This window comes from Bidens hawaiensis, unplaced genomic scaffold (genome assembly GCF_021521415.1).
Source record: "Bidens hawaiensis isolate Kalapana, Puna unplaced genomic scaffold, B.hawaiensis_p1.1 tig00062980_1, whole genome shotgun sequence".
In the NCBI taxonomy this organism is placed as follows: Eukaryota; Viridiplantae; Streptophyta; class Magnoliopsida; order Asterales; family Asteraceae; genus Bidens; species Bidens hawaiensis.
Window position 1 is genome coordinate 39,764 of NW_027501296.1, and position 21,242 is coordinate 61,005.

Below are 21,242 nucleotides of genomic sequence, written 5' to 3' on the forward strand. Positions count from 1 at the left end.
AACGCAATTCAAAACAAACCACTTATAAAAGTTTTAAACATTTGAAAACAAATACTAGTTGACTTAATTGATTACTTCCAAAGCTTGCGTAGAGACATGTTTTTCTCGGTTTCCTTCTTCATAACCTTAGCAACCGCCATCTCAAAATCTTCCTGTGTCACATGAACTCTCCTCTCTCTCAAAGCAAACATTCCAGCTTCAGTACAAACAGCCTGTATTTGTACCACATAAAAATTATAAATAAATAAAATTATTATTTTCACATTTAACACACTAGTTCATAGAATTTACTAGTTAAGATAAGACATAATATTTTGGGTCAGTCTGACCTGTTACTAAAAGAACACCACTCATATTATTTGTAACCGTACCGGAAGCTTTACATATCCATTACTTGGCTTCAGTTTCCTGTAAAAAACTTGAATTATTCCGAAATTGGCGGCGAGTCCATGCAGAGATGGACTAGGTTCTGTTGGTACTTGGTGTATAACTCACCAACCGCGATAACTACTTCGTTTTGTGGGTTTAATCCATGTAATACGAGCAACTTTTCCTTGACCGACGGGTCTTCATTAGGATCTAAGTTTTCTATAAATTCAGCATGAACTTCCCGACAGGCAATAATAAACATGGCGGCTGTATCGGGTTGCTGAGCCTCATGCAGTGCTGCTAATGCATCTTGCAATGAACCAGCTGCTACGTACATTATTAGTGCCCCGCATTCCATAATCAGTCAACCATTCGGGTCAAAGTTTCAAGAGAAGTCCAGCTATTTGAATAGGTTAAGACAGGTCAAATATTTATAAGTGAATTATACCTCCATATGTTGTGTTCAGCATTTAAGACATGTCCTGCCCATCTTTGCATTACCCTGAAAAATATAACAAATGAGATGATACATATAAAATATATCTAAATAACATATTCTGCCTTGTTAAGTTTGAATAAACAAAAAGAAGATAATAATATACACAGTTTAATAATATAAAAACATGAACTGTCCTATTTATAAGATTCCTTATCATTTTGTACAACTAGGCGTGTAAGCGAACCGAACGAATACCAACGGTGTTTAACTTTAACCAAACAAGCGATCGAACATGAACAGTTAACGAACAAGGTTTTCTTGTTCGCATTCGTTCACTAAGAATATGAATGATTGAACGTGTTTGTGTTCGTTCGTTAATAGCATAAACAAATGGCTCAAGAACGAACATAACTGAGCTAAAATCAATTCAAAGTACACGTGAACAAGAATGTCTTGGTCTGTTGGGTTAAAAAGTTATTAAAACCAGACAAAATTGTGATGAGCCTACAAAATTTAAATGAATATATTAACGACGTAACCAAATGTAAACTAACGAACATAAGGGAGCAAACATAAACAAATTTAAATGAACGAACATAAACGAACCTTACATAGTCAGTTCCTTTCAAATGTGTTGCTGCCAAAGTTGCAGCATCGGTCCAACATCCAGCATCTTGGAGCAAACATATGAACATAACAGACAGCTTTAAGAATCAATCATAAACAGATAATCAAAGTATCATGTTTTAGGTATTTATCAGAAACAATAACTTCCTTAAAATACAACCTGTGAACAAGCTTCCTGATATCTCCCAACAGAGCAAAGCAAATGCGTGCCCGACAATGACCTGTCAGTCCTCACCATATTTGCTGCAACTACCTTAACCGCTAGTTCATTCAACGACCTTGAAACTGCAGATGAAAGAGCAATCGCACGCAAAGCATTCAGATAGAAAAACGAGCTCTCTGGTGGAGTTGATAGCAGTAAGTGCACAGCAGCATTCAAATTACCAACCGTCACAAGCCTGATATATATATTATTAGGAAATCCAGTTACCAATTGGTTTATTATGAATCATCCCCATCAATCTAAAAACTCAACAACGATATAAACTCACTCATGTACACAGTTCTGTATAGATTGTTCACCCTCTAGTTGCTCATGCCATGCAATACGTTCACTCGCATTTTCCCACAACTCTTGTTGGTCAAAAGCCATCATCCTAAGTTGGCCATCGTTCTACCAAGACAGATACCATATTATGTCTCAAACAAACTGACATTTTTGTTGTAAAGAAGCATAAATCATGTTACCACTAAATTTGTGTGATTTTTGTTGTAAAGAAGCATAAATGTACCACTGAAGTTGTGTGTGTTGACACTGCTTTAGATCTCCCTTTGGTAAACATCCTAGTTAGAATAGCTGTATCATCAACTGATGTAGTTGGAAGTTTTACGGGTGCTCGTTTTAAAGATTTGTTAGATAACATGTTCAACAAGTGTTTTAATGCATGCGGCAATTGCAACCAAAAGTAAGCCTCTAAGGTTTCACCAAATATTGCAGCAGCAAAAGAAAACCTTGCAGCAGAACCCTTATTGAGTATAGAAGCATACTGTCGCACCCTTTCGTCATCTAATACACAACCTTATTCGATAAAACATATATAAAAGATTATAAAAAAAGAAAAAAAATAATGAACTTTTTTCATATATACATACATATATGTATGTATATGTATATGTATATGTATATGTATGTATGTATGTATAAGATCATGATCATTTCAGAACTTCCTAGAAACTTAAGAACTTTACGAACTTGTTTTATTTATTTAGGTTATGTATTTAATATTCTTGGAGGATAGTTTTATCATATATTATATGAAATTTCTGATTGCATATATCTATGTTGGTTATTACACATATATGTAAATACGCAATCTGGCTATTATGCATATATAAACTTGTGATTACACATATGCAATCACATAATTACTACATATAGTAAATGACAAAACTACCATCATATAATATTAAATATATAAAATAAATGAATAAAATGATTAGTTGTTAATAGTTCTAAAAGTTTCTGAATTATTTGAAAGTTATGAAATGGTCCTAATCGTATAAATCTTACATTCTCTTCGGTAAGGGTCTAATGCTTTAAGAAGCAACTCGGGGACAACCGAGCCACCAATAGGTGACGCGTCAATCAAATAGCTACGAAGGTCTCCAACAGATGACGAACTTCTTAACATTTGGGGATTCCCTTTAATATCTGGAATTGCACTATGTGTATCAAACCATGAGGGCTTTACCCTATATTGCAAGATCAACCTTAATGCCTGTTATTACAAAATTAAATACAATTTAACCCTATCATGTTCAGAATGAAAGGACAGATAAAGTATTGCTAATATTATATCACCATGGCATGTGGTGTAGGAAGCAATACAGGAGAACATATTGGCATTGGTCGAAAACGTTCCTTCACACATCCGGGATGCGTTACATTACTGGTTCTTTTGTCACTCAAATGATTATTTTATTATTTAACGTGACTAGAAATCAAAGCAAGTGATATGTGATGTGATGCATACATGTTAACCTGAATGAGACAAAAGCTACTATCGGCTCCAGCAATACATAATATCAAAGGATCATTTTTATCGGTTCGCACCGGTAACCAATCAAGTTCCAGTACAAGGGTTCCTGGATACTGAGTCTGCAATAAGGAATTGGCTAATGGATCTTGTGAATCCTGAAAGTGAGATTTTAATTCAATTATATATGGTTTGACAAATATTATTCAAATATTATGTACCTAAAAATATGTTGCAAAACAACAAGTAAGAAAAGAAGCAAAATGCTACTTTTCTCACTTACAAGATCAAATACTGAGAATGTATTGTCATTAAACAAAACAGCGATACGCCCGAGGCTACGGTCTCCAAGAACAACGGGCGAGAATTTGATTCTTCTAATTCCTTCCCTGTGAGTGCTGAAAGAGGAAGATTGTCCAGTTGTCACGTCCCACCACCGAACATTCCCTAATTTGTCCCCCATAACCTGACAAACAAATCATGTTGTTTTTGTTATGATATTAAACCTGAAGAAAATACACAAGAGAATAAACTAACCACATGAGGAATACGATAAGCCATTGCAGTAATCAGTCCTTCAGAAGATATAAATGATGCATCGGGCCATTTCGGTCTGCACAATTGGAAATAATCATCATGACAACTTAAAGGGAAGACATAACTGAACATGAGTGAATGCATTAGACCTAAATGGGACTACAAAATTCCAAATATCCTTAAGAAACATGTACCTGAAATCTCGGATCCTTCGTCCATGAACTTCAAACACTCCGAGTGCACCATTTACTAGAGCAAATGCAAAACTTTCTGTGAAGTCTTCTTGAGCTCCATCTGCATGTTAGTTTTGAGCATTAATGAAAACCTTCTTTCTTCCAAGTACACATAGCACAAAGTATCAAGAGATAAAGGGATAAATCAAGTTAAAAGTATCTGACTAGATTCTGTAGGCCCTCCTCCCACGTCAACGGTTTAAAACATGGCAGCCCCAATTTGCTGCCTCTGGCCAGAACCATTTTGGCATTTGTTTCTCAATTAACAAACATCTTAACGAAGAAACACTAACCGGACCCCGGACAGGTTACTGGTAACCTGGGGGTTGGATAGCTGTTTCCCACGAGGGGTTAGACCCTTGGAAGATGGTTCTTCTGATAACCTGCAAAACAGACACCGTGAGCTCGTCACTGAGAAGGGGGGGTTCCTCCTTGTGACCACCCTCCGGCGTGAGAATCAGACTAGATTGCTCTTTAAATATAAAAGTATATTAAGAGATTGCTAGAGCAGATATCAGGTATATTATGATGATATAAGATAATGTAATAATGTGTTCAAATGATCATACCATTTGGGGTATTTATAGCCGAAGGTAGGTTTCCAAGGAGGTATGGCCGGCTGCTACAGTGTTCCTGTTCATCAACAGTAGCCTACGCACGTGCCTTGCTGGTAGTTGGTGGGTAGGCAGCGGCTGATAGTGACCAGGCCTGCTGTGTACTATTCCCTTTCCACCAACTGCCGGCTACGCACGTGGTATGACAGTAGTTGGTGAGTAGGCAGCGGCTAATAGTGATACAGTACAGGAGCATGCTGCTCGCCATACTGTATCAGTGAGCTGTCGTATCTCTGATCAGATCTTTCGCCCATACCTCGTCAGGTACAGTAAAAGATCCTTCAGTATACGGACTGGCTTATTTGGGCGGGAGTATTCCCCCTCCCGCCTCTGTGCGGGATTGCTCCTGGCTTGGCTCATTCCTTCAGGTGACACTGAATGATCGAGAGCTAAGTGCCTTGTGCGTGTAGCCATGCTGCGCGGGTGGCCTTCCCTAATGGCTTGTATCCGAGGCTGCGGGGACAGGCGGAGTCCTTCACCATTGGGAGGCATTTCCTGCGGGACCAGCTTGCGTACTGCGCGTAAGGACGTCACGTCTCTGAGCATGGTTGGTTCTGCGGATCCAGTTGGTCTCTGCGCAGACTTCCCTGTTTAAGGTGAGTCTTGCGGGTCCAACTGGGCTCTGCTGGGACCTACCTCTTCAAGTCCCCCCAGTCCAATGTTCTTCTCATGAGTGTTTAATAAAGTGAGGTGAACTTTTGGACTTGAGCAAAGGGTTTTGAAAAGGGTTTTGTAAGGTTTTCCATGGGGATTCTTTCCGCGGAAGTCCTTGTCACTTGCAGAAATGCCCGAGTTTCCTGCTTGGTCTTTGGGTATGATGCGGGTAGGTCTGTAACCTCCTCGCAAGTCAGGAGCACTGAGTTCCAGTTGTATGGATTTTCCATGAGGTTTTGGTAGTTTTGAACATAGTGATCAATTATGTTAAGACCACCAATTCCATCCTGGAGCTTCAAACAACGTAGTTCTCGACGTTCCCGCTATGCGGGGATGTTATTTCCGTTTCCGCAAGCATTGCCCAGAAGATCCTTCTTGGTTTCAATTCACAGCGGAGCGCTAGGTATGTGAAGGGTTTTGCCTTAACACTGTACCTGCGCTCGTCTTACGGTTACTTTACTTCCAAGGTATTCCTGGCGTCAATTCCCTGCGGGTGCTAGGTATGTGAAGGGTTTTGCCTGAACACTGTACCCGCAGCCGTCTTATAGTTACTTGGTTGCCGAGGTACTTGGCTTCAATTCTCTGCGGGTGCTCGGTATGTGAAGGGTTTTGCCTTTACACTGTACCCGCAGCCGTCTTACGGTTACTTGTTTGCCAAGGGGTAAAGGGGTATTTTCCCGCTTACTTTTTAATATTTTCAAATTTTGAATTTTGAAATTCGAAGAGTTGGTGAAAAGATCAGAACAGACCTAACCTCTGAAACGTCGTGCGACGGTTTCTTCTGACTGTGTCAGGACGTGCAGGAAGTTATGGTGACGTGACAGAACATGGTCATTCCAGTCGCTTTTTCAGGCGCGTGGGCGCGATTTTTCGGGCGCGTGGCCGCGAAATTACTGGCACACGTCCTTTCAACAGCTGTTGCCAGCTTGCTTTTTGCCACGTGTCATAGTTTCATTGCACATTCGATTTCTCTCTCCTCCGCATTAAATTCACCGCATTAATTGCGATTACTATATAAAGGGGGAGAGGGTTATTTGCAATTCACACTTTTCACTCTTCTCTTCATCTTTAAGGCGATTTCCGGCGAATACTCCTTTATTCAATCGAGCATTCTCTCGAAATCGTTCTCTTCTTCCTCTGCAAGATGTCTTCTCGTGATGCTGAAGCTATAGCTGACGACAGGGTTACTGCTGGCGAGTGCCAGTGTGCTCTGCCCGGCGATCAGTACCGGTACGTTGTCAGGAAGTTCATGCTCGATCATCTCGAGCCTGAGTTTCCTGAATCCCACCAGACCGTGTACGATGCCCCCAGAGGCAAGATCGGGGTTTATGCTGCATTTTTTGTCTAAGGGAATCTTAGATTCCCATTGACAAAATTTGTTTACCGTGTCCTTGAGAGGCACGGTGTTCATTTGACCGAGCTGCACCCCATGGCGATCGCCAAGATTCGCCATTTTGAGTGGGTGTGCCGGATTTTGGGCATCGAGCCCCATGTGGACCGCCTGATGACCTTCTATACCTGGAGGTGCATCCAGGGGTGGTACACCCTGACGACCCGTATTAAGGGTCTGAAGATTTGCGACACCGAGCGCAGTCTTCGCGCGTGGAAGCAGGAATTCTTCTACATTTCTGCCCGCGCCATCCCCCTTGCCATGAAGTTTAAAAATGGCCAAGCGATACCGAGCCTTCACGCCCCCAACTACCAGGAGGCGGAATGGTTTTCGAAGATATCCCGGATCCAATCTCCGGTTTACCGGTTTGCGGAGTCCGGGATGGTCATGTTAGGGATGAGCCGGGTGTGGAAGGATGCGTCTCAGGTTCCCATCCTTCTCGAATACGGTTTGAACTCTATTCCCTATGGTATGTCTTGTCTTTCTTTTTGATACGCGTTTGTCTTCTAACTGTTTATTCTTTCAGAGGGAAATGATTTGGAGTCGCTTCTGTACCCGCGGGAAACCGACGGTCCTGCGCGGATGGGTACTCGTGCTCTGGACGAGGGCGAGTTGCCCATCCTGGAGCAAACGGCGGATCGGTTTGTGGAGGTCTATCCGCTGGGCCACGAGATCCTGAGCCACCGGCGGCCAGGTAAGGCGATATTCTTTCCTCAATCCCTCAATGCTGTACCCGCTGCTGGAATTCCTGACCCGTCTTCTTCTGAGGAATCCTCAGATGCTCCTCCGTTGGTGCGGAAGAAGAAGGCTGCTGCCGGCGTGAAGGGGAAGGAGAAGGCCTCCACAGCTGATCCAGTGGTTCTATCTGACTCGGAGTCAGATAGTGAAGAAGTGGCGGGGAAGCCCGGTGGTGAGAAGACCACTGCTCCGGAGGCTACGACCGTTACCTCCGGAGAACCAACGAAGACGACGGTGACCGGTACCAAGAGGCCGGATCCATCGGGTTCCTCCCCGCCCGTCCGTACGTTCAGGGTCAAGAAAACCCGTAAGTACAATCATAATGTCTGTAGATTTATCACTTCATAAATTTATCCAACACTCTCCTCTTTGTGCAGGCGTGGATGTTGACGCATTCCGGGGTGAAGCGCAGAGGAGTACCCTTCAGCCAATGACGGTAGGCTTGGTCAGCCTACCTGAGGCGTCGACCCAGGTGACCGCGCCTGCTTCCGCTGGTTCAGTTGCTCCTGAGCAGACTGTTCCAGCTGAGATGACGTCCCCGCCGGCCGTGAGTGCAATTTTTACAGCATCCTTCACAGAGCCGGCGGTTACTGCTGCTGCTGACTACGAGGCGGCGACCACGGCGGCGACCACAACGGCGACCACGGCGGCTGCCACCATGCCCGCGCCACCGGCACCGATGGCCGGATCATCAGGTACGCGCAGGGCTTCCCGCCGATCTTTGCCACCTTCCCGTCTGCCTGACCTGTTGGATGGATTTCCTTTAGGTTCAGGTGATGGGTTTGGCGGCTATCGGCCTGTCATTGACCCTACAGGTGCGTGGGGTTCCTTTCTTTTTCCCTTGTTTTTTATCATCTTTTCCTTACTGCCTTTGTTTCTTTTGCAGTGTCGGATTCCAATGAAGGGTATGTTCCGCGATGGAACATACGCCGAGGAACAACCCTTCGTACCCCTGTGGAGTGCGTGGACTGGGCTCGCCACGCTGCTCCTCATGGTGCGTTGGGGGAAGCCATGGCTAGCTACCAGGAGGGTAGGCTAACCAATGAGCTTCGGGTTCTCCAAGCCCGGATGCAGCCGCGCGTCGAGCTGCTTTGTCGTGAAAACGACAAGTTGAAAGCAGCTCGCGCCAAGGACGTATCTGAGGCGCGTGCTCTTCGGGAGGAGAACCAACAGCTGGCGGCAGCTGCCGCCGACAAGGAGAAGGCCTTCAAGGCCCTCGAGGTTGAAGTTCAGGCGCGACTCGAGGCCCGCTCCAAGGCTGCCCAAGCTGTGAATGAACAGCTTCGGCTGGCCAGGGAGACTGCGCGAAACGCAACCGAGAGGGCTGCCAAGGCTGAAGCCGTTGCTGAGCCTTTGCGTGTGGAGAATGAGGAGCTCAAGGCCAAATTAGAGGCTCTCCAACGCGCTCATGATGCCTTGGCAATGGAAGATGCCAAGAAACTCCAGGAAATCCTGGACCAGAGGGGGGTGCTTGACCACACCGAGCGGAAACTTAAGGGCGTCGAAGAGGCTGCCGCAAAGGAAGTTTTACTCGCCAACCTTAACAAGAGCGAAGCCGAACGCGCCCATAACGAAGCTCAAGCTGCCCTCCAATGGCTTCTTCGAGAAGCGTTGCCTCAGGTATGTTTAGTTTTATCTTCACGCTTTTCTTTTGTAAGAAAAGGTTCTAATACTTGTGTTTTCTTTGTAGGTTGTGCGTCGGGTCTTTTCAGAGACCTCTTACGATGATGCTATGACCGCAGCCCTCAACGCTTCTCATGAGGATGGGGAAAAGGCCGGCTTCCTGCTTGGTCTAGGGTTTGTTGAGAAAGGCGTCCCGCCTTCCAACTTCCCTTTGTTCGATGTGGATACCGAAGCCATTTATGACCAAGCATTGAACCAATACGCCGCCTTCCCGCATCCAGTGGTGGAAAAGGTGGACGAAGTAGCTGCTGCTGATGATGGGTTAGCTGTCCTCAAAGCGTTCCTCGAACCACCCCGTTCTTCTGACGGAGCGGGTCCAAGTGGAAGCGGCCCTGAAGCTTGATCCTGAAGATCCCTTCCCATTGCTAAGATAGACTTGTATAGTTTTATTCTTTTAGGCGGGTAGTTACCCGGCCATTCTTGTAATATATTCTTGAAATATTAATCTTTTTGCGTATAAGATTGTTATTTCCTTCTTTGGGTTCCTTGCTTTATAAACTTATGACTTGCATACTTAGTTTAAATTAGCAATTTTCCAAGTGTTTAGAATAAGAACCTTTGAACGTGGTTGATAATGGGTTAAAGTTTCGCTTCCTCCTTCGTGATTGTGCGGGTAGAACCGTCACTTGCACTTGGTAGGATGGCTAAACTTTAACCTTCATCTGACCTGCGTGTAGGTTTTCCTTTTCGAAATTTCTAAGGCATTAAGATAAGTTAACCTTTGAACGTGGTTGATAATGGATTAAAGTTTTCGCTTCCTCTTTCGTGATTGTGCGGGTAAAACCGTCACTTGCACTTAGTAGGATGGCAAAAGTTTACCCTTATCTGACCTGCGTGTAGGTTTTCCTCACCTTTTGAGGATAAGTTAACCTTTGAACGTGGTTGATAACAGGAAGTCTTGCTTCCTCTTTCGTGATTGTGCGGGTAGAACCGTCACTTGCACTTAGTAGGATGGCAAAACTTTACCCTTATCTGACCTGCGTGTAGGTTTTCCTCACCTTTTGAGGATAAGTTAACCTTTGAACGTGGTTGATAACAGGAAGTCTTGCTTCCTCTTTCGTGATTGTGCGGGTAGAACCGTCACTTGCACTTAGTAGGATGGCAAAACTTTACCCTTATCTGACCTGCGTGTAGGTTTTCCTCACCTTTTGAGGATAAGTTAACCTTTGAACGTGGTTGATAACAGGAAGTCTTGCTTCCTCTTTCGTGATTGTGCGGGTAGAACCGTCACTTGCACTTAGTAGGATGGCAAAACTTTACCCTTATCTGACCTGCGTGTAGGTTTTCCTCACCTTTTGAGGATAAGTTAACCTTTGAACGTGGTTGATAACAGGAAGTCTTGCTTCCTCTTTCGTGATTGTGCGGGTAGAACCGTCACTTGCACTTAGTAGGATGGCAAAACTTTACCCTTATCTGACCTGCGTGTAGGTTTTCCTTATCCTTTTTAAGAATTTTGTTTTGAACCGTTCGACGCGCGGTTGTCGATAGGTTAGTGTTCGGTTTCCTTTCATGATTCATGCGGATAGACTGGCACTTTCATTTAATGGGATAATTGAACTCTTCCCCTTCAACTGACCTGCGTGAAGGTTTGTCAAGTTATTGGGTTCGTGCGGGTAGGACCGCCTTCCCACGCAACGACTTCACGTAATGTGAACGCCGTCACCAGTGTTGCATAGTTTAACCGTTCGACGCGCGGTTGTTGATAGGTTATTATTCAGTTTCCTTTAATGATTCATGCGGATAGACCGGCACTTTCATTTTTGGGTGCTGAACTTTTTCCCAAACTGACCTGCGTGAAGGTTTGTCAAGTTATTGGGTTCGTGCGGGTAGGACCGCCTTCCCACGCAACGACTTCACGTAATGTGAACGCCGTCACCAGTGTTGCATAGTTTAACCGTTCGACGCGCGGTTGTTGATAGGTTATTATTCAGTTTCCTTTAATGATTCATGCGGATAGACCGGCACTTTCATTTTTGGGTGCTGAACTTTTTCCCAAACTGACCTGCGTGAAGGTTTGTCACGTTATTGGGTTCGTGCGGGTAGGACCGCCTTCCCATGCAATGACTTCACGTAATTATGCGGTGAAAACCGGCATATTAGTGTTCAGAAAAGTATGAATGTAAAATCATCAGCTTCGATGTTCTTAAAGAGAATCATTTCCATTAGAAGTGGCTCTTGGCCTTTTCTTTACAAATTGGAATTGATTTACATGCAGACTGTGTAAATGAGCTCCCTTCCATGTTGTTGGGATGGGAGTGCCATCGAGCCGATACGCACCTGGTTCGGGATCTCGTTCTTTACGCAGCATGTAGTCTCGATTTTGAAGCTGGAATTGATTCGTGTTTTCCCCAGCTGAGGTTCTATACGCACCCGCCTGCTCAGCCTTTATTGTGCCACGAGGTGCGCGAGCGTCCCATCTCTGACAAATGCTTCGACCATGTCCTTTACGTCTATGCATTCTTCAGTGTTGTGGCCTTTTGTCTTGTGGAAGTCACAGTATTTGCTCCGATCAGCATCGTGACGATGTCGGATTATTGGAGGCTTTGGCCATGGGAGCTCTTCAGTGGCGAATATCTCAGTGACGCTTTTGGTGAGTGGCGTCCATCTGGAGTTCCGGTGCGACTGTACATTATCCCTTCCGCCCACTCGATGTTGCAAGCCGGATGAGGTGTCAAAGTTTACCCTTGACTGCCAAATGCCTAGCTTTCGCTTTTTATTTAGTCTGGCGGTGAGGACGTTGTCTTCTCTCGTCTTCTGAGTGTAGAGGTTTGTGCTCTGTGGGAGATCTCTACCCAGTTGCTTCTCTGTTTCCGCATAGCGTTTTGCTGCTGTCATGATGCCATCCCATGTGGATGGCATGCCATCTTTACCCGTTAGGGTGCGGATGAGCTCTGGGTCATGTGCGCCCTGGATGAAGGCAGCGCGAACAAGATCTTCGCTGATATTGCCCAAACTTAGCTTCTTTGAGTTGAAGCGAGTGATGAAGTTTGGCAGAGATTCATCTTCCTCTCGTATGCATTTGAGGATTGTCCATTGCTCCTCGGTATACTTCCGTTGCTGGCTGAAGTGTTGGCTAAACTTCTGTTGGAAGTCTGCCCAGTCGTAGATGTGGTTGACCGGTAGACGATCAAACCAAGCTCTAGCAGCCCCAACAAGCGTCATTTGGAACATGTAGCACCACGTGGGTTCCGTCCAATTGCTGACGGTTGCCCCCGCTATGAACCTGTTCAAATGATCGTCTGGATCAGATAAACCGTCATATGTGCCTATGTTAGGCATTTGTTTGGCACTCTTTGGGGCGATTGCTTCCGCAGTGTCCCTTGCAAACTTGGACGTTCCTGCATTCGCAACGTTTGGTCTAAACGTTTTGGAGAAGTCTCGTGGACTTCCACCTGTGCTTTTTGGTTTGAAGGCTTGTCCAAAATGCCTTTTCGGTTGGGATTCCGTTTCCTTACGCTTCCCTTTTGCCCTATGGCGAGGGTTCGCGTCGGAGTCGGATTCCTCCGAGTCATCCTCCCAGTATTCGATTTCGTCGGCCTGTTGCACGGAACGCAAGCGTTCGTCCAACTCAGCCTGGAATTCCTTTTGTCGTGCCTCCGCCCATGCCTTAACTTCATCGAGAGTCTGGCGGGGGAGTCTTCGTTTCTCAAACTGGGTATCGGTGGATCCCAGTAGGCGATCATTTACTGCACTTGCCCCAGCTTTGGTAAGTGGGGTAGTGTTCGTAAAATTTACTTCACTTGCCCCGGCTTCGGTAGCCGGGGTAGTGTTCGTAAAAACTGTGTTGCCGGTATTCCCCCCCAGTAGCTGGGGTTGTGGTTACCGGAATTTCTCTAACCATCTTTGTAAAAGTTTGAAAAAACTGGAGAAAATTGTAGTTCTAGCTTTATGCACGGATGGCGCCAATGAAGAAACACTAACCGGACCCCGGACAGGTTACTGGTAACCTGGGGGTTGGATAGCTGTTTCCCACGAGGGGTTAGACCCTTGGAAGATGGTTCTTCTGATAACCTGCAAAACAGACACCGTGAGCTCGTCACTGAGAAGGGGGGGTTCCTCCTTGTGACCACCCTCCGGCGTGAGAATCAGACTAGATTGCTCTTTAAATATAAAAGTATATTAAGAGATTGCTAGAGCAGATATCAGGTATATTATGATGATATAAGATAATGTAATAATGTGTTCAGATGATCATACCATTTGGGGTATTTATAGCCGAAGGTAGGTTTCCAAGGAGGTATGGCCGGCTGCTACAGTGTTCCTGTTCATCAACAGTAGCCTACGCACGTGCCCTGCTGGTAGTTGGTGGGTAGGCAGCGGCTGATAGTGACCAGGCCTGCCGTGTACTATTCCCTTTCCACCAACTGCCGGCTACGCACGTGGTATGACAGTAGTTGGTGAGTAGGCAGCGGCTAATAGTGATACAGTACAGGAGCATGCTGCTCGCCATACTGTATCAGTGAGCTGTCGTATCTCTGATCAGATCTTTCGCCCATACCTCGTCAGGTACAGTAAAAGATCCTTCAGTATACGGACTGGCTTATTTGGGCGGGAGTATTCCCCCTCCCGCCTCTGTGCGGGATTGCTCCCGGCTTGGCTCATTCCTTCAGGTGACACTGAATGATCGAGAGCTAAGTGCCTTGTGCGTGTAGCCATGCTGCGCGGGTGGCCTTCCCTAACGGCTTGTATCCGAGGCTGCGGGGACAGGCGGAGTCCTTCACCATTGGGAGGCATTTCCTGCGGGACCAGCTTGCGTACTGCGCGTAAGGACGTCACGTCTCTGAGCATGGTTGGTTCTGCGGATCCAGTTGGTCTCTGCGCAGACTTCCCTGTTTAAGGTGAGTCTTGCGGGTCCAACTGGGCTCTGCTGGGACCTACCTCTTCACATATTCATCAAGGTTTTATTTCTGCGCTCGGCCACTCCATTTTGTTGTGGAGTGTAGGCTGTAGTAAGTTGTCTTTTAATTCCAGAACTTTCACAAAACTCATTGAATTGTTTTGAGTTAAACTCACCTCCCCTATCACTTCTTAATGCTTTAATGAACAACCTAGATTCTTTCTCTACCATCACTTTAAATTGTTTAAAGTGGTCCAAAGCTTCACTTTTCTTGCCCAAAAAATACACCCAGCCCTTTCTAGAATAATCATCAATAAGGACCATCACATACCTTTTGCCACTTGGAGATTCTGGTTCGATTGGACCACAAAGGTCAGTGTGAATGAGCTGGAGTTTTTCATTAGCTCTCCACATACTTTTCTTTGGCACACTCTCTCTTTGCTGTTTGCCTAGGTTGCACACTTCACAATTTGTAGTAGGTCCTACCACCTTTGGCAGCCCTTTCACAAGGCCCTTATACTGCATGGTTCGAATGGACTTGAAGTTCACATGTCCAAACCTTCTATGCCACATTTGACCCTCTTCATCACTTGCTGTCTTGAAGCACCTGTGTTGAGAAACTCTTACATTCACATTTACCAAAAACATTCTATTCTTGGTCATTGTTGAAGTTATTATCACACCACGGTGTGGGTGATATATTTTGCAAACACCTCTTCGAATCACAACGGTTAAATCTTTCTCTTGAAGTTGTCCTATGCTCAAGAGACTAGAGGTTAGTTCTGGAACATAGTACACCTTCGAGACAATTTGAGAGACACCTCCTATTTCCAACTTCACATCTCCTATTCCTTTCACATTTAGTCGAAGATCGTTGCCCAACTTCACTGTGTGCGCGAACCTTTCATCCAAGTTCATGAACCAATCCTTCCTCCCAGTCATGTGGTTCGAGCAAGCAGAGTCTAGGAACCACAAACCTTTCTTCGGCTCCTCCTTCAATGTGGCATGAGTCATTAGCAGCAGGTCTTCGCCTTCATCGAATTCGGTATAGTTTGCTGACTTCTCTGTTTGGTTACACTCATATGCAAAATGCCCGAGTTGGTGACATCGGTAGCAGTCAACAGATGATTTGTCAAAGTCGGGTCTGGATCTTCCGCGTCCCCGACCACGTCCCCTCGTGGATGGACCTCGTCCTCTTCCCCTTCCTCTGCCAGTGGGTTCGAGTTCAGTTTTTAGCACCTAGTCATCGTTTGTTCTTCTACATAGCTTTTGTTCGTGCACCAACAACGAACTCTGCAACTCATCTACTGTCATTTCATCAGTATCTTTTGATTCTTCAATTGAGCACACAACATAATTGAAGTTTTCAGTTAGAGACCGGAGGATTTTCTCTACCACTTTTACATCATCCATCTCTTCCCCGAAGTTTCTCATCTCGTTGGCCGTTGTCATCACCCGGCCAAAGTACTCCGTGATACTTTCTCCTTCTTTCATCTCTAAGGTCTCGAACTCTCTTCGAAGCCTTTGCAGTTGTGCCTTCTTCACCCTCACGTTTCCTTGATACTTGTTTTTCATGGCGTCCCATATCTGTTTCGCCGTGTCTTTGCGGGTCATCGTCTTCACGATTTGCTTATCAATGGATTGAAATAGGTAATTCTGAGCCTTCAAGTCCTTGAGACGCATAGCATCTAGGCTCGTCTGTTGAGCCGGAGTGAGTTCTGCACCTTCACGTGGTTCTGTATAACCAGGTTCGATCACAACCCAGTGTTCCTTCGATTTTAACGTCTTCATCAGCAAACTCCAATGTTCATAGTCGCCGTCAAACTTTGGAACACTTGGAACTTGAAAACTTGCATTTTCTGCAGCCATTCTCTCTCAGATTTCTCTCCCAGATACCACTTGTAAAGGTAATAGAAAAGAGGTGAAAAATAGTCATGAACGATGAGAAAAAAACAAAATCTAAGGTCAGACTCTACTTTGTGTTACATTAAAATGGAATTTTTTAACCTGCTCTAAAGTGTTATTTGGAAAGTTAAGCTACACTACCTATTAGTATGAAATACATAACTGAGAATGGAGTTAACTGTGTATACGTGGTTCATATGTCTTCAAAAGTCACACATTAGTTCTTTTAATTTTGTTTTATATTCAATTCAGTAAAAGTCTTATTTAATTGTATATCAGAGAAAAAATGTAATATCTTTTAGTGTAATTATAAAGATAGAGAAGCAAACAAGAATGCTCTTGCAACGTATTCAAGCTCAATGTTAAAACACGACGATTCTCATACCATCTTTCATCTACATCAATTGTGTTTTTAAAAGTTCACCTTTAATTCTTTAAAGGTAATATCAGTATGGTAAGGATACAAAAGATAAACGCAATTCAAAACAAACCACTTATAGTCAAACGAACATAAAAGTTTTAAACATTTGAAAACAAATACTAGGTAGAAAAGCCGTTGACTTAATTGATTACTTCCAAAGCTTGCGTAGAGACATGTTTTTCTCGGTTTCCTTCTTCATAACCTTGGCAACCGCCATCTCAAAATCTTCCTGTGTCACATGAACTCTCCTCTCTCTCAAAGCAAACATTCCAGCTTCAGTACAAACAGCCTGTATTTGTAATAGTAACACAACCACATAAAAATTATAAACAAATTAAATTATTATTTTCACATTTAACACACTAGTTCATAGGAGACATAATATTTTGGGTCAGTTTGACCTGTTACTAAAAGAACACCACTCATAATAACCGGACATAACCAAACCCATACAAAAGACTGTTGAGTATTATTATGTTTTCACAAAACCCAAACTTAAGGTCAGGTTCAGTTTTAAAATGTAAATAAAACGAACCAAACCGAATGTAAATTTTCATGCTTGATCTTTGAATGTTAAGTAGTTTACAAGAATTTAACAAAAAGTGTCTCAAATATTTTAGCCTAAATGTATAACAATAAATCAATCATAAATTAACAAACTCATTATTTTCAAGACCATATAGTAAAACTGAAACAGAACGAATCGACCCATGCACAACCCTAATGCCTACTTTTTATCATAAAGCTACTAATTATTACTATAAGAGATAGAAACTTCAAAGTCAAAAGTCAAAGTGAACAGGAACTGACCTTAAGCTCAGCACCCGAAGCGCCGTTCATCTTCTCAGCTATCTTCTTCAAATCAATTCCACGCATTAAGTTCATCTTTCTTGAATGAATTTTTAGAATATCAAATCGTGACTACAAACACACACACAAAAATCAGTCTCAATAAAATAAATTTCAAATATTTAAAGTCAAAAGATTCTCACATCTTCATTGGGATTTGGGAACTCAATTTTCCTATCAATTCTCCCAGGCCTGAGAAGAGCCTGATCCAGGATATCGATACGGTTTGTAGCCATCAAAACCTGAAAACATTAAAAAAAAAAATTAACAATGCTGTATATATTTAGTCAAACAAACACATCCATGATTCCTTCAACTACCTTAATCTTGTTTGATGCTTCAAAACCGTCAAGCTGATTGAGAAGCTCAAGCATCATTCGTTGCACTTCACTGTCACCATTCCCGCTTCCAGACTCCATCCGAGCAGATCCGATACTGTCTATTTCATCCATGAATATGATTGATGGAGCATGCTCCCTGCAACAACAAACAAAATTAATCATTAACGAGCAAAAGCATTTAGGCCCAAAGTTTCAATTAGGGTCATGTTTTGCTCAAAAACATGACCCTAATGGTATTTCCCTTACATATTTTATTATTATTATTATTAGCTTTTATATTGCGGTTAAACTGCGACCTTATTATTAATATTATTATAATTAGTAGTAGTTTTTTTATATAACTGTTAAACATTTTTTTTTTTTTTTTTTTTTTTTTTTCATACACATGTTCTTAGAGCCGAGGGTCTCTCTGGAAGCCACCTCTTTATTCCTTTGGATAGAGGTACGGTGTGCCTACATCCCACCCTCCCCAGACCCTACCTATAGCTCTGCTGTCGGTGGGATTTTACTGGGTATGATAACAATAACACATTTTGCTCAAAAACTTTCAAACATAAATGGTAAAATCAAAACCCTGAAACTAACCTGGCCATAACAAAAAGTTCTCGGACCATTCGAGATCCCTCACCAATATATTTCTGAACTAGTTCAGAACCAGAAACCCTAATGAAAGTACAGTCAGTATGATGAGCCACTGCTCTTGCCAACAAGGTCTTCCCTGTGCCAGGTGGCCCGTATAGCAGAACCCCCTAAAACATATAACAATATAATATTATACAATAAGCTTTGTATACAAAACAAAAGAGTTTGATCGATTAAAGTTAAACGAACTCATGCTGCATTCGATTTGGTTTACAAGCGTATCTATAGATATTGTGTGCATCGTTACCTTGGGTTGAGCAATTCCAAGACTCTCAAATAACTCTGGATGCTTGATTGGAAGTTCAATAACCTGAATTTTCATTTTCCAAAATATTAGAATCAAATGAAATGTTCCAGATGAAGAATAAAAAAACAAAGAAACTAGAAATAACAACCTCTTTAATCTCCTTGATTTGCTGGTCAAGGCCACCAATCATGTCATACGTAGAATCAAGAACCTTTTCAACTTTCATAAGGTTGACGAGAGGGTCAACCTTGCTGGGTAGAACCAAGTGAAGGACATAACTGTCGTTGCGAAGGGCTACTCGGGTTGACGGAGTGATCTTAGTGATATCAATGCTTTTGTCAATATCAACAACATATTTGCCCTCTGGGTGCACCTGTTTGTTATAAAAGAAAAGAAATAATAAATATTTTGATTAGGTTTTAAATAATATTTATAAAAGATGAGTTCAGTAACCTTGACTAGCACTTTGGACTTTCCCATGACTTTAACAACTTCACCAACATAAGATCCAGGCTCTTGAAGCAGCTGCAACTCTTCCTTAAGCGTCCTCACTGTATTTCTTTAACATTATAATATAAGGTGTAATATTTATTAATAACAAGCTCGCTCTTGTATACAGTAACACTTGAAATTCAATAGCAACACAGTTTGGTAGTAAAATTAGTTTTGTTGAAACTTTGATTGAATTGTTGAATCTATTTAAAGATGTCAGTATTATTATTATGGTTTCTTGTTGTGGAGACGAAAGCATAACAACATCATCCACGGAGAATACAAACCCAAAAGCATAACTAACTAGCAAGATCATAAAACATAGCAGGTATCGTTCAACAATTCTGATTTCACTAGGGCTGTAAACATATTAAGCCGAACCGAACAAGGACCTGTTATTGTACGTTTATATCGAACAAGCAAACTGTTAACAAACGAAATTTCTTGTCCGTGTTCGTTCCGGATACCTTTAAGTTGGTGTTTTTTTTATCTCATATATAAAATAATCACATAACACTCGTATATATTTTAATTAATTAATAATAATAATAATTTTGTTCAAATCTATATCATTAAATTAGAAAAGTCACTAATAAAAACGTTAATGAAGAAATAAACAAACAGAAGACCTTATCGAAACAACAGAAGATTTGACTACCAAATTCGATACATATCTAACACACTAATTTGAAACCAACAAGTTCCATTAAAACAACACATATAATAATAATAATAATAATAATAATAATAATAATAATAATAATAATAATAAAGGTAGGGTAGGGTTGGGTTACCTGTGGAATTAAGGTCGTTACGCTGGGCTTTCAGGCGATTGAGATTATGGGTCTTGTGCGGACGTGAAGCTGAGCATCGTGGATATGTTGGAGGTAATACTGCCTCAAACCCTCACCGGATTTGGGCCTTGAACAACACTTGTCGTCTGCTTTCATCGCCACATCCACACACGCCATTCATTCAATTGAATCAGAGGATTGTTTGGTTGCTCTTTTCTTTGTGCGCAAGACAAGATAGATCAAGAGTGTGTTTGTGTTTGTGTTTGTGTTTGTGTTTGTTTGATGGTTTCCAGTGTTGCTGTTATAAGCACATGACACCGCTTTTTGTCACGTTTTTATAAAGATAAAAAGTTAGACATACATTTATATGACCCCACCCGACCTGAACTGACCCGGATAGAGACAAAAATATTGTAATATTTAGCATACACATTAGACACTTGAATAGTTTCGATCCCTGTGAAATTTTTTTCTGGATCCGCTACTGAGTTGAGTAATGTTTTTTGATGATTAAAATAGACATCACTGTAACTATTATTACAGACTTATAGTATTAAAAAAGGTGAGTTGATTAAAATATTACTTTAGTTTTCTAAACTACCGAACATACTCGAACAAAATGGATACCTGATTAGACAAAATCTGAATAAACATGAACGTGACAAGACTAATCCGTATCCATTTCATCCAACTCCATATCACACAGATCAACTGTAAAAAGCTAACATTTAAAGTAAAAAGGTCATAAATCAACTAATTGTGATATCAAGAATTAGGATAATGATTTTTAATACTCTGTACTCCCACCTGGATTGAAACGAAAATAGTATATTTCAGGATTCATTGCTAACAATGTGCTCATTGCTTCTTCCATGCATTTTCAATCAATACTTGACCAATGTCCAAATATCACCCATCCATCTTTAATTAGAGAAAAAATAGATAGAAGTAAAAATTATATTATGCCACAAATAACAATATAGTACCATCAGAGTAATGATCGAAAATCAAGATAACATAGAGCTGGAGATGATGCTCTTATAGATTGCCATAAATCATGTCTACAACTTCCCACATAAGCAGTACTACTACTTACATACCCAATTTGAGCATCAACATAACGGTTGATAGATACCCACATACAATAATGTTACATGCATTAACTTCCAACAATAAAGAAGCGGAGTAATGATTACCGTTTATCAAATCAGTGAACGGTTTCAATTAGTCTCCACTGATACTGGCCACTGATTGCAACCTTTGATTGCATAATGGTTAGGGGGTTTCGACTTTTTTGTAACATCCACAAAATTTTGATCCAAATTTGACAACTTAGAAAAGTTGAAGGATCAAATTATTCTAAAAAATAAGTGATGAAAAAATCTAAATAAAAAAATAAAATTATTTTATAAGGAACTAAAAATGTTCACATCATCTCAAGTTAGAGATATAGA

General features: G+C 42.2%; 2 protein-coding genes and 1 pseudogene across 2 annotated transcripts; all 3 read right to left on the reverse strand.

The window, feature by feature from the left end:
- Nucleotides 1-424: 424 nt before the first annotated feature.
- Nucleotides 425-15,111, reverse strand: LOC143603843 (uncharacterized). Its single transcript, XM_077080523.1, has 13 exons — nucleotides 14,274-15,111; nucleotides 4,143-4,242; nucleotides 3,949-4,024; nucleotides 3,695-3,877; nucleotides 3,409-3,569; nucleotides 3,237-3,324; nucleotides 2,946-3,153; nucleotides 2,167-2,453; nucleotides 1,927-2,048; nucleotides 1,596-1,833; nucleotides 1,415-1,512; nucleotides 813-871; nucleotides 425-711 (listed from the first exon to the last, which is right to left on the reverse strand). Exons 1-13 carry the CDS (start codon nucleotides 15,109-15,111, stop codon nucleotides 425-427), a joined length of 2,745 nt encoding a protein of 914 aa, XP_076936638.1.
- Nucleotides 15,112-15,336: 225 nt separating this feature from the next.
- Nucleotides 15,337-15,966, reverse strand: LOC143603844 (uncharacterized). Its single transcript, XM_077080524.1, has one exon. The coding sequence runs from the start codon at nucleotides 15,964-15,966 to the stop codon at nucleotides 15,337-15,339; it is 630 nt and encodes a 209-aa protein (XP_076936639.1).
- A 474-nt stretch (nucleotides 15,967-16,440) lies between these two features.
- Nucleotides 16,441-19,965, reverse strand: LOC143603845 (26S proteasome regulatory subunit 8 homolog A-like; annotated as a pseudogene).
- Nucleotides 19,966-21,242: the final 1,277 nt, after the last annotated feature.

Excerpts from the sequence above, each read along its gene's own strand:
- LOC143603843 (XM_077080523.1), bottom strand. The coding sequence starts at position 15,111 with ATGACTCATGCCACATTGAAGGAGGAGCCGAAGAAAGGTTTGTGGTTC. Across the intron at positions 3,325-3,408 it reads TGTCTCATTCAGGTTAACAT|TAATGTAACGCATCCCGGAT; the intron begins GTATGCATCACA and ends CAAAAGAACCAG. Across the intron at positions 872-1,414 it reads AAAGGAACTGACTATGTAAG|GGTAATGCAAAGATGGGCAG; the intron begins GTTCGTTTATGT and ends TATATTTTTCAG.
- LOC143603844 (XM_077080524.1), bottom strand. The coding sequence starts at position 15,966 with ATGGCTGCAGAAAATGCAAGTTTTCAAGTTCCAAGTGTTCCAAAGTTT.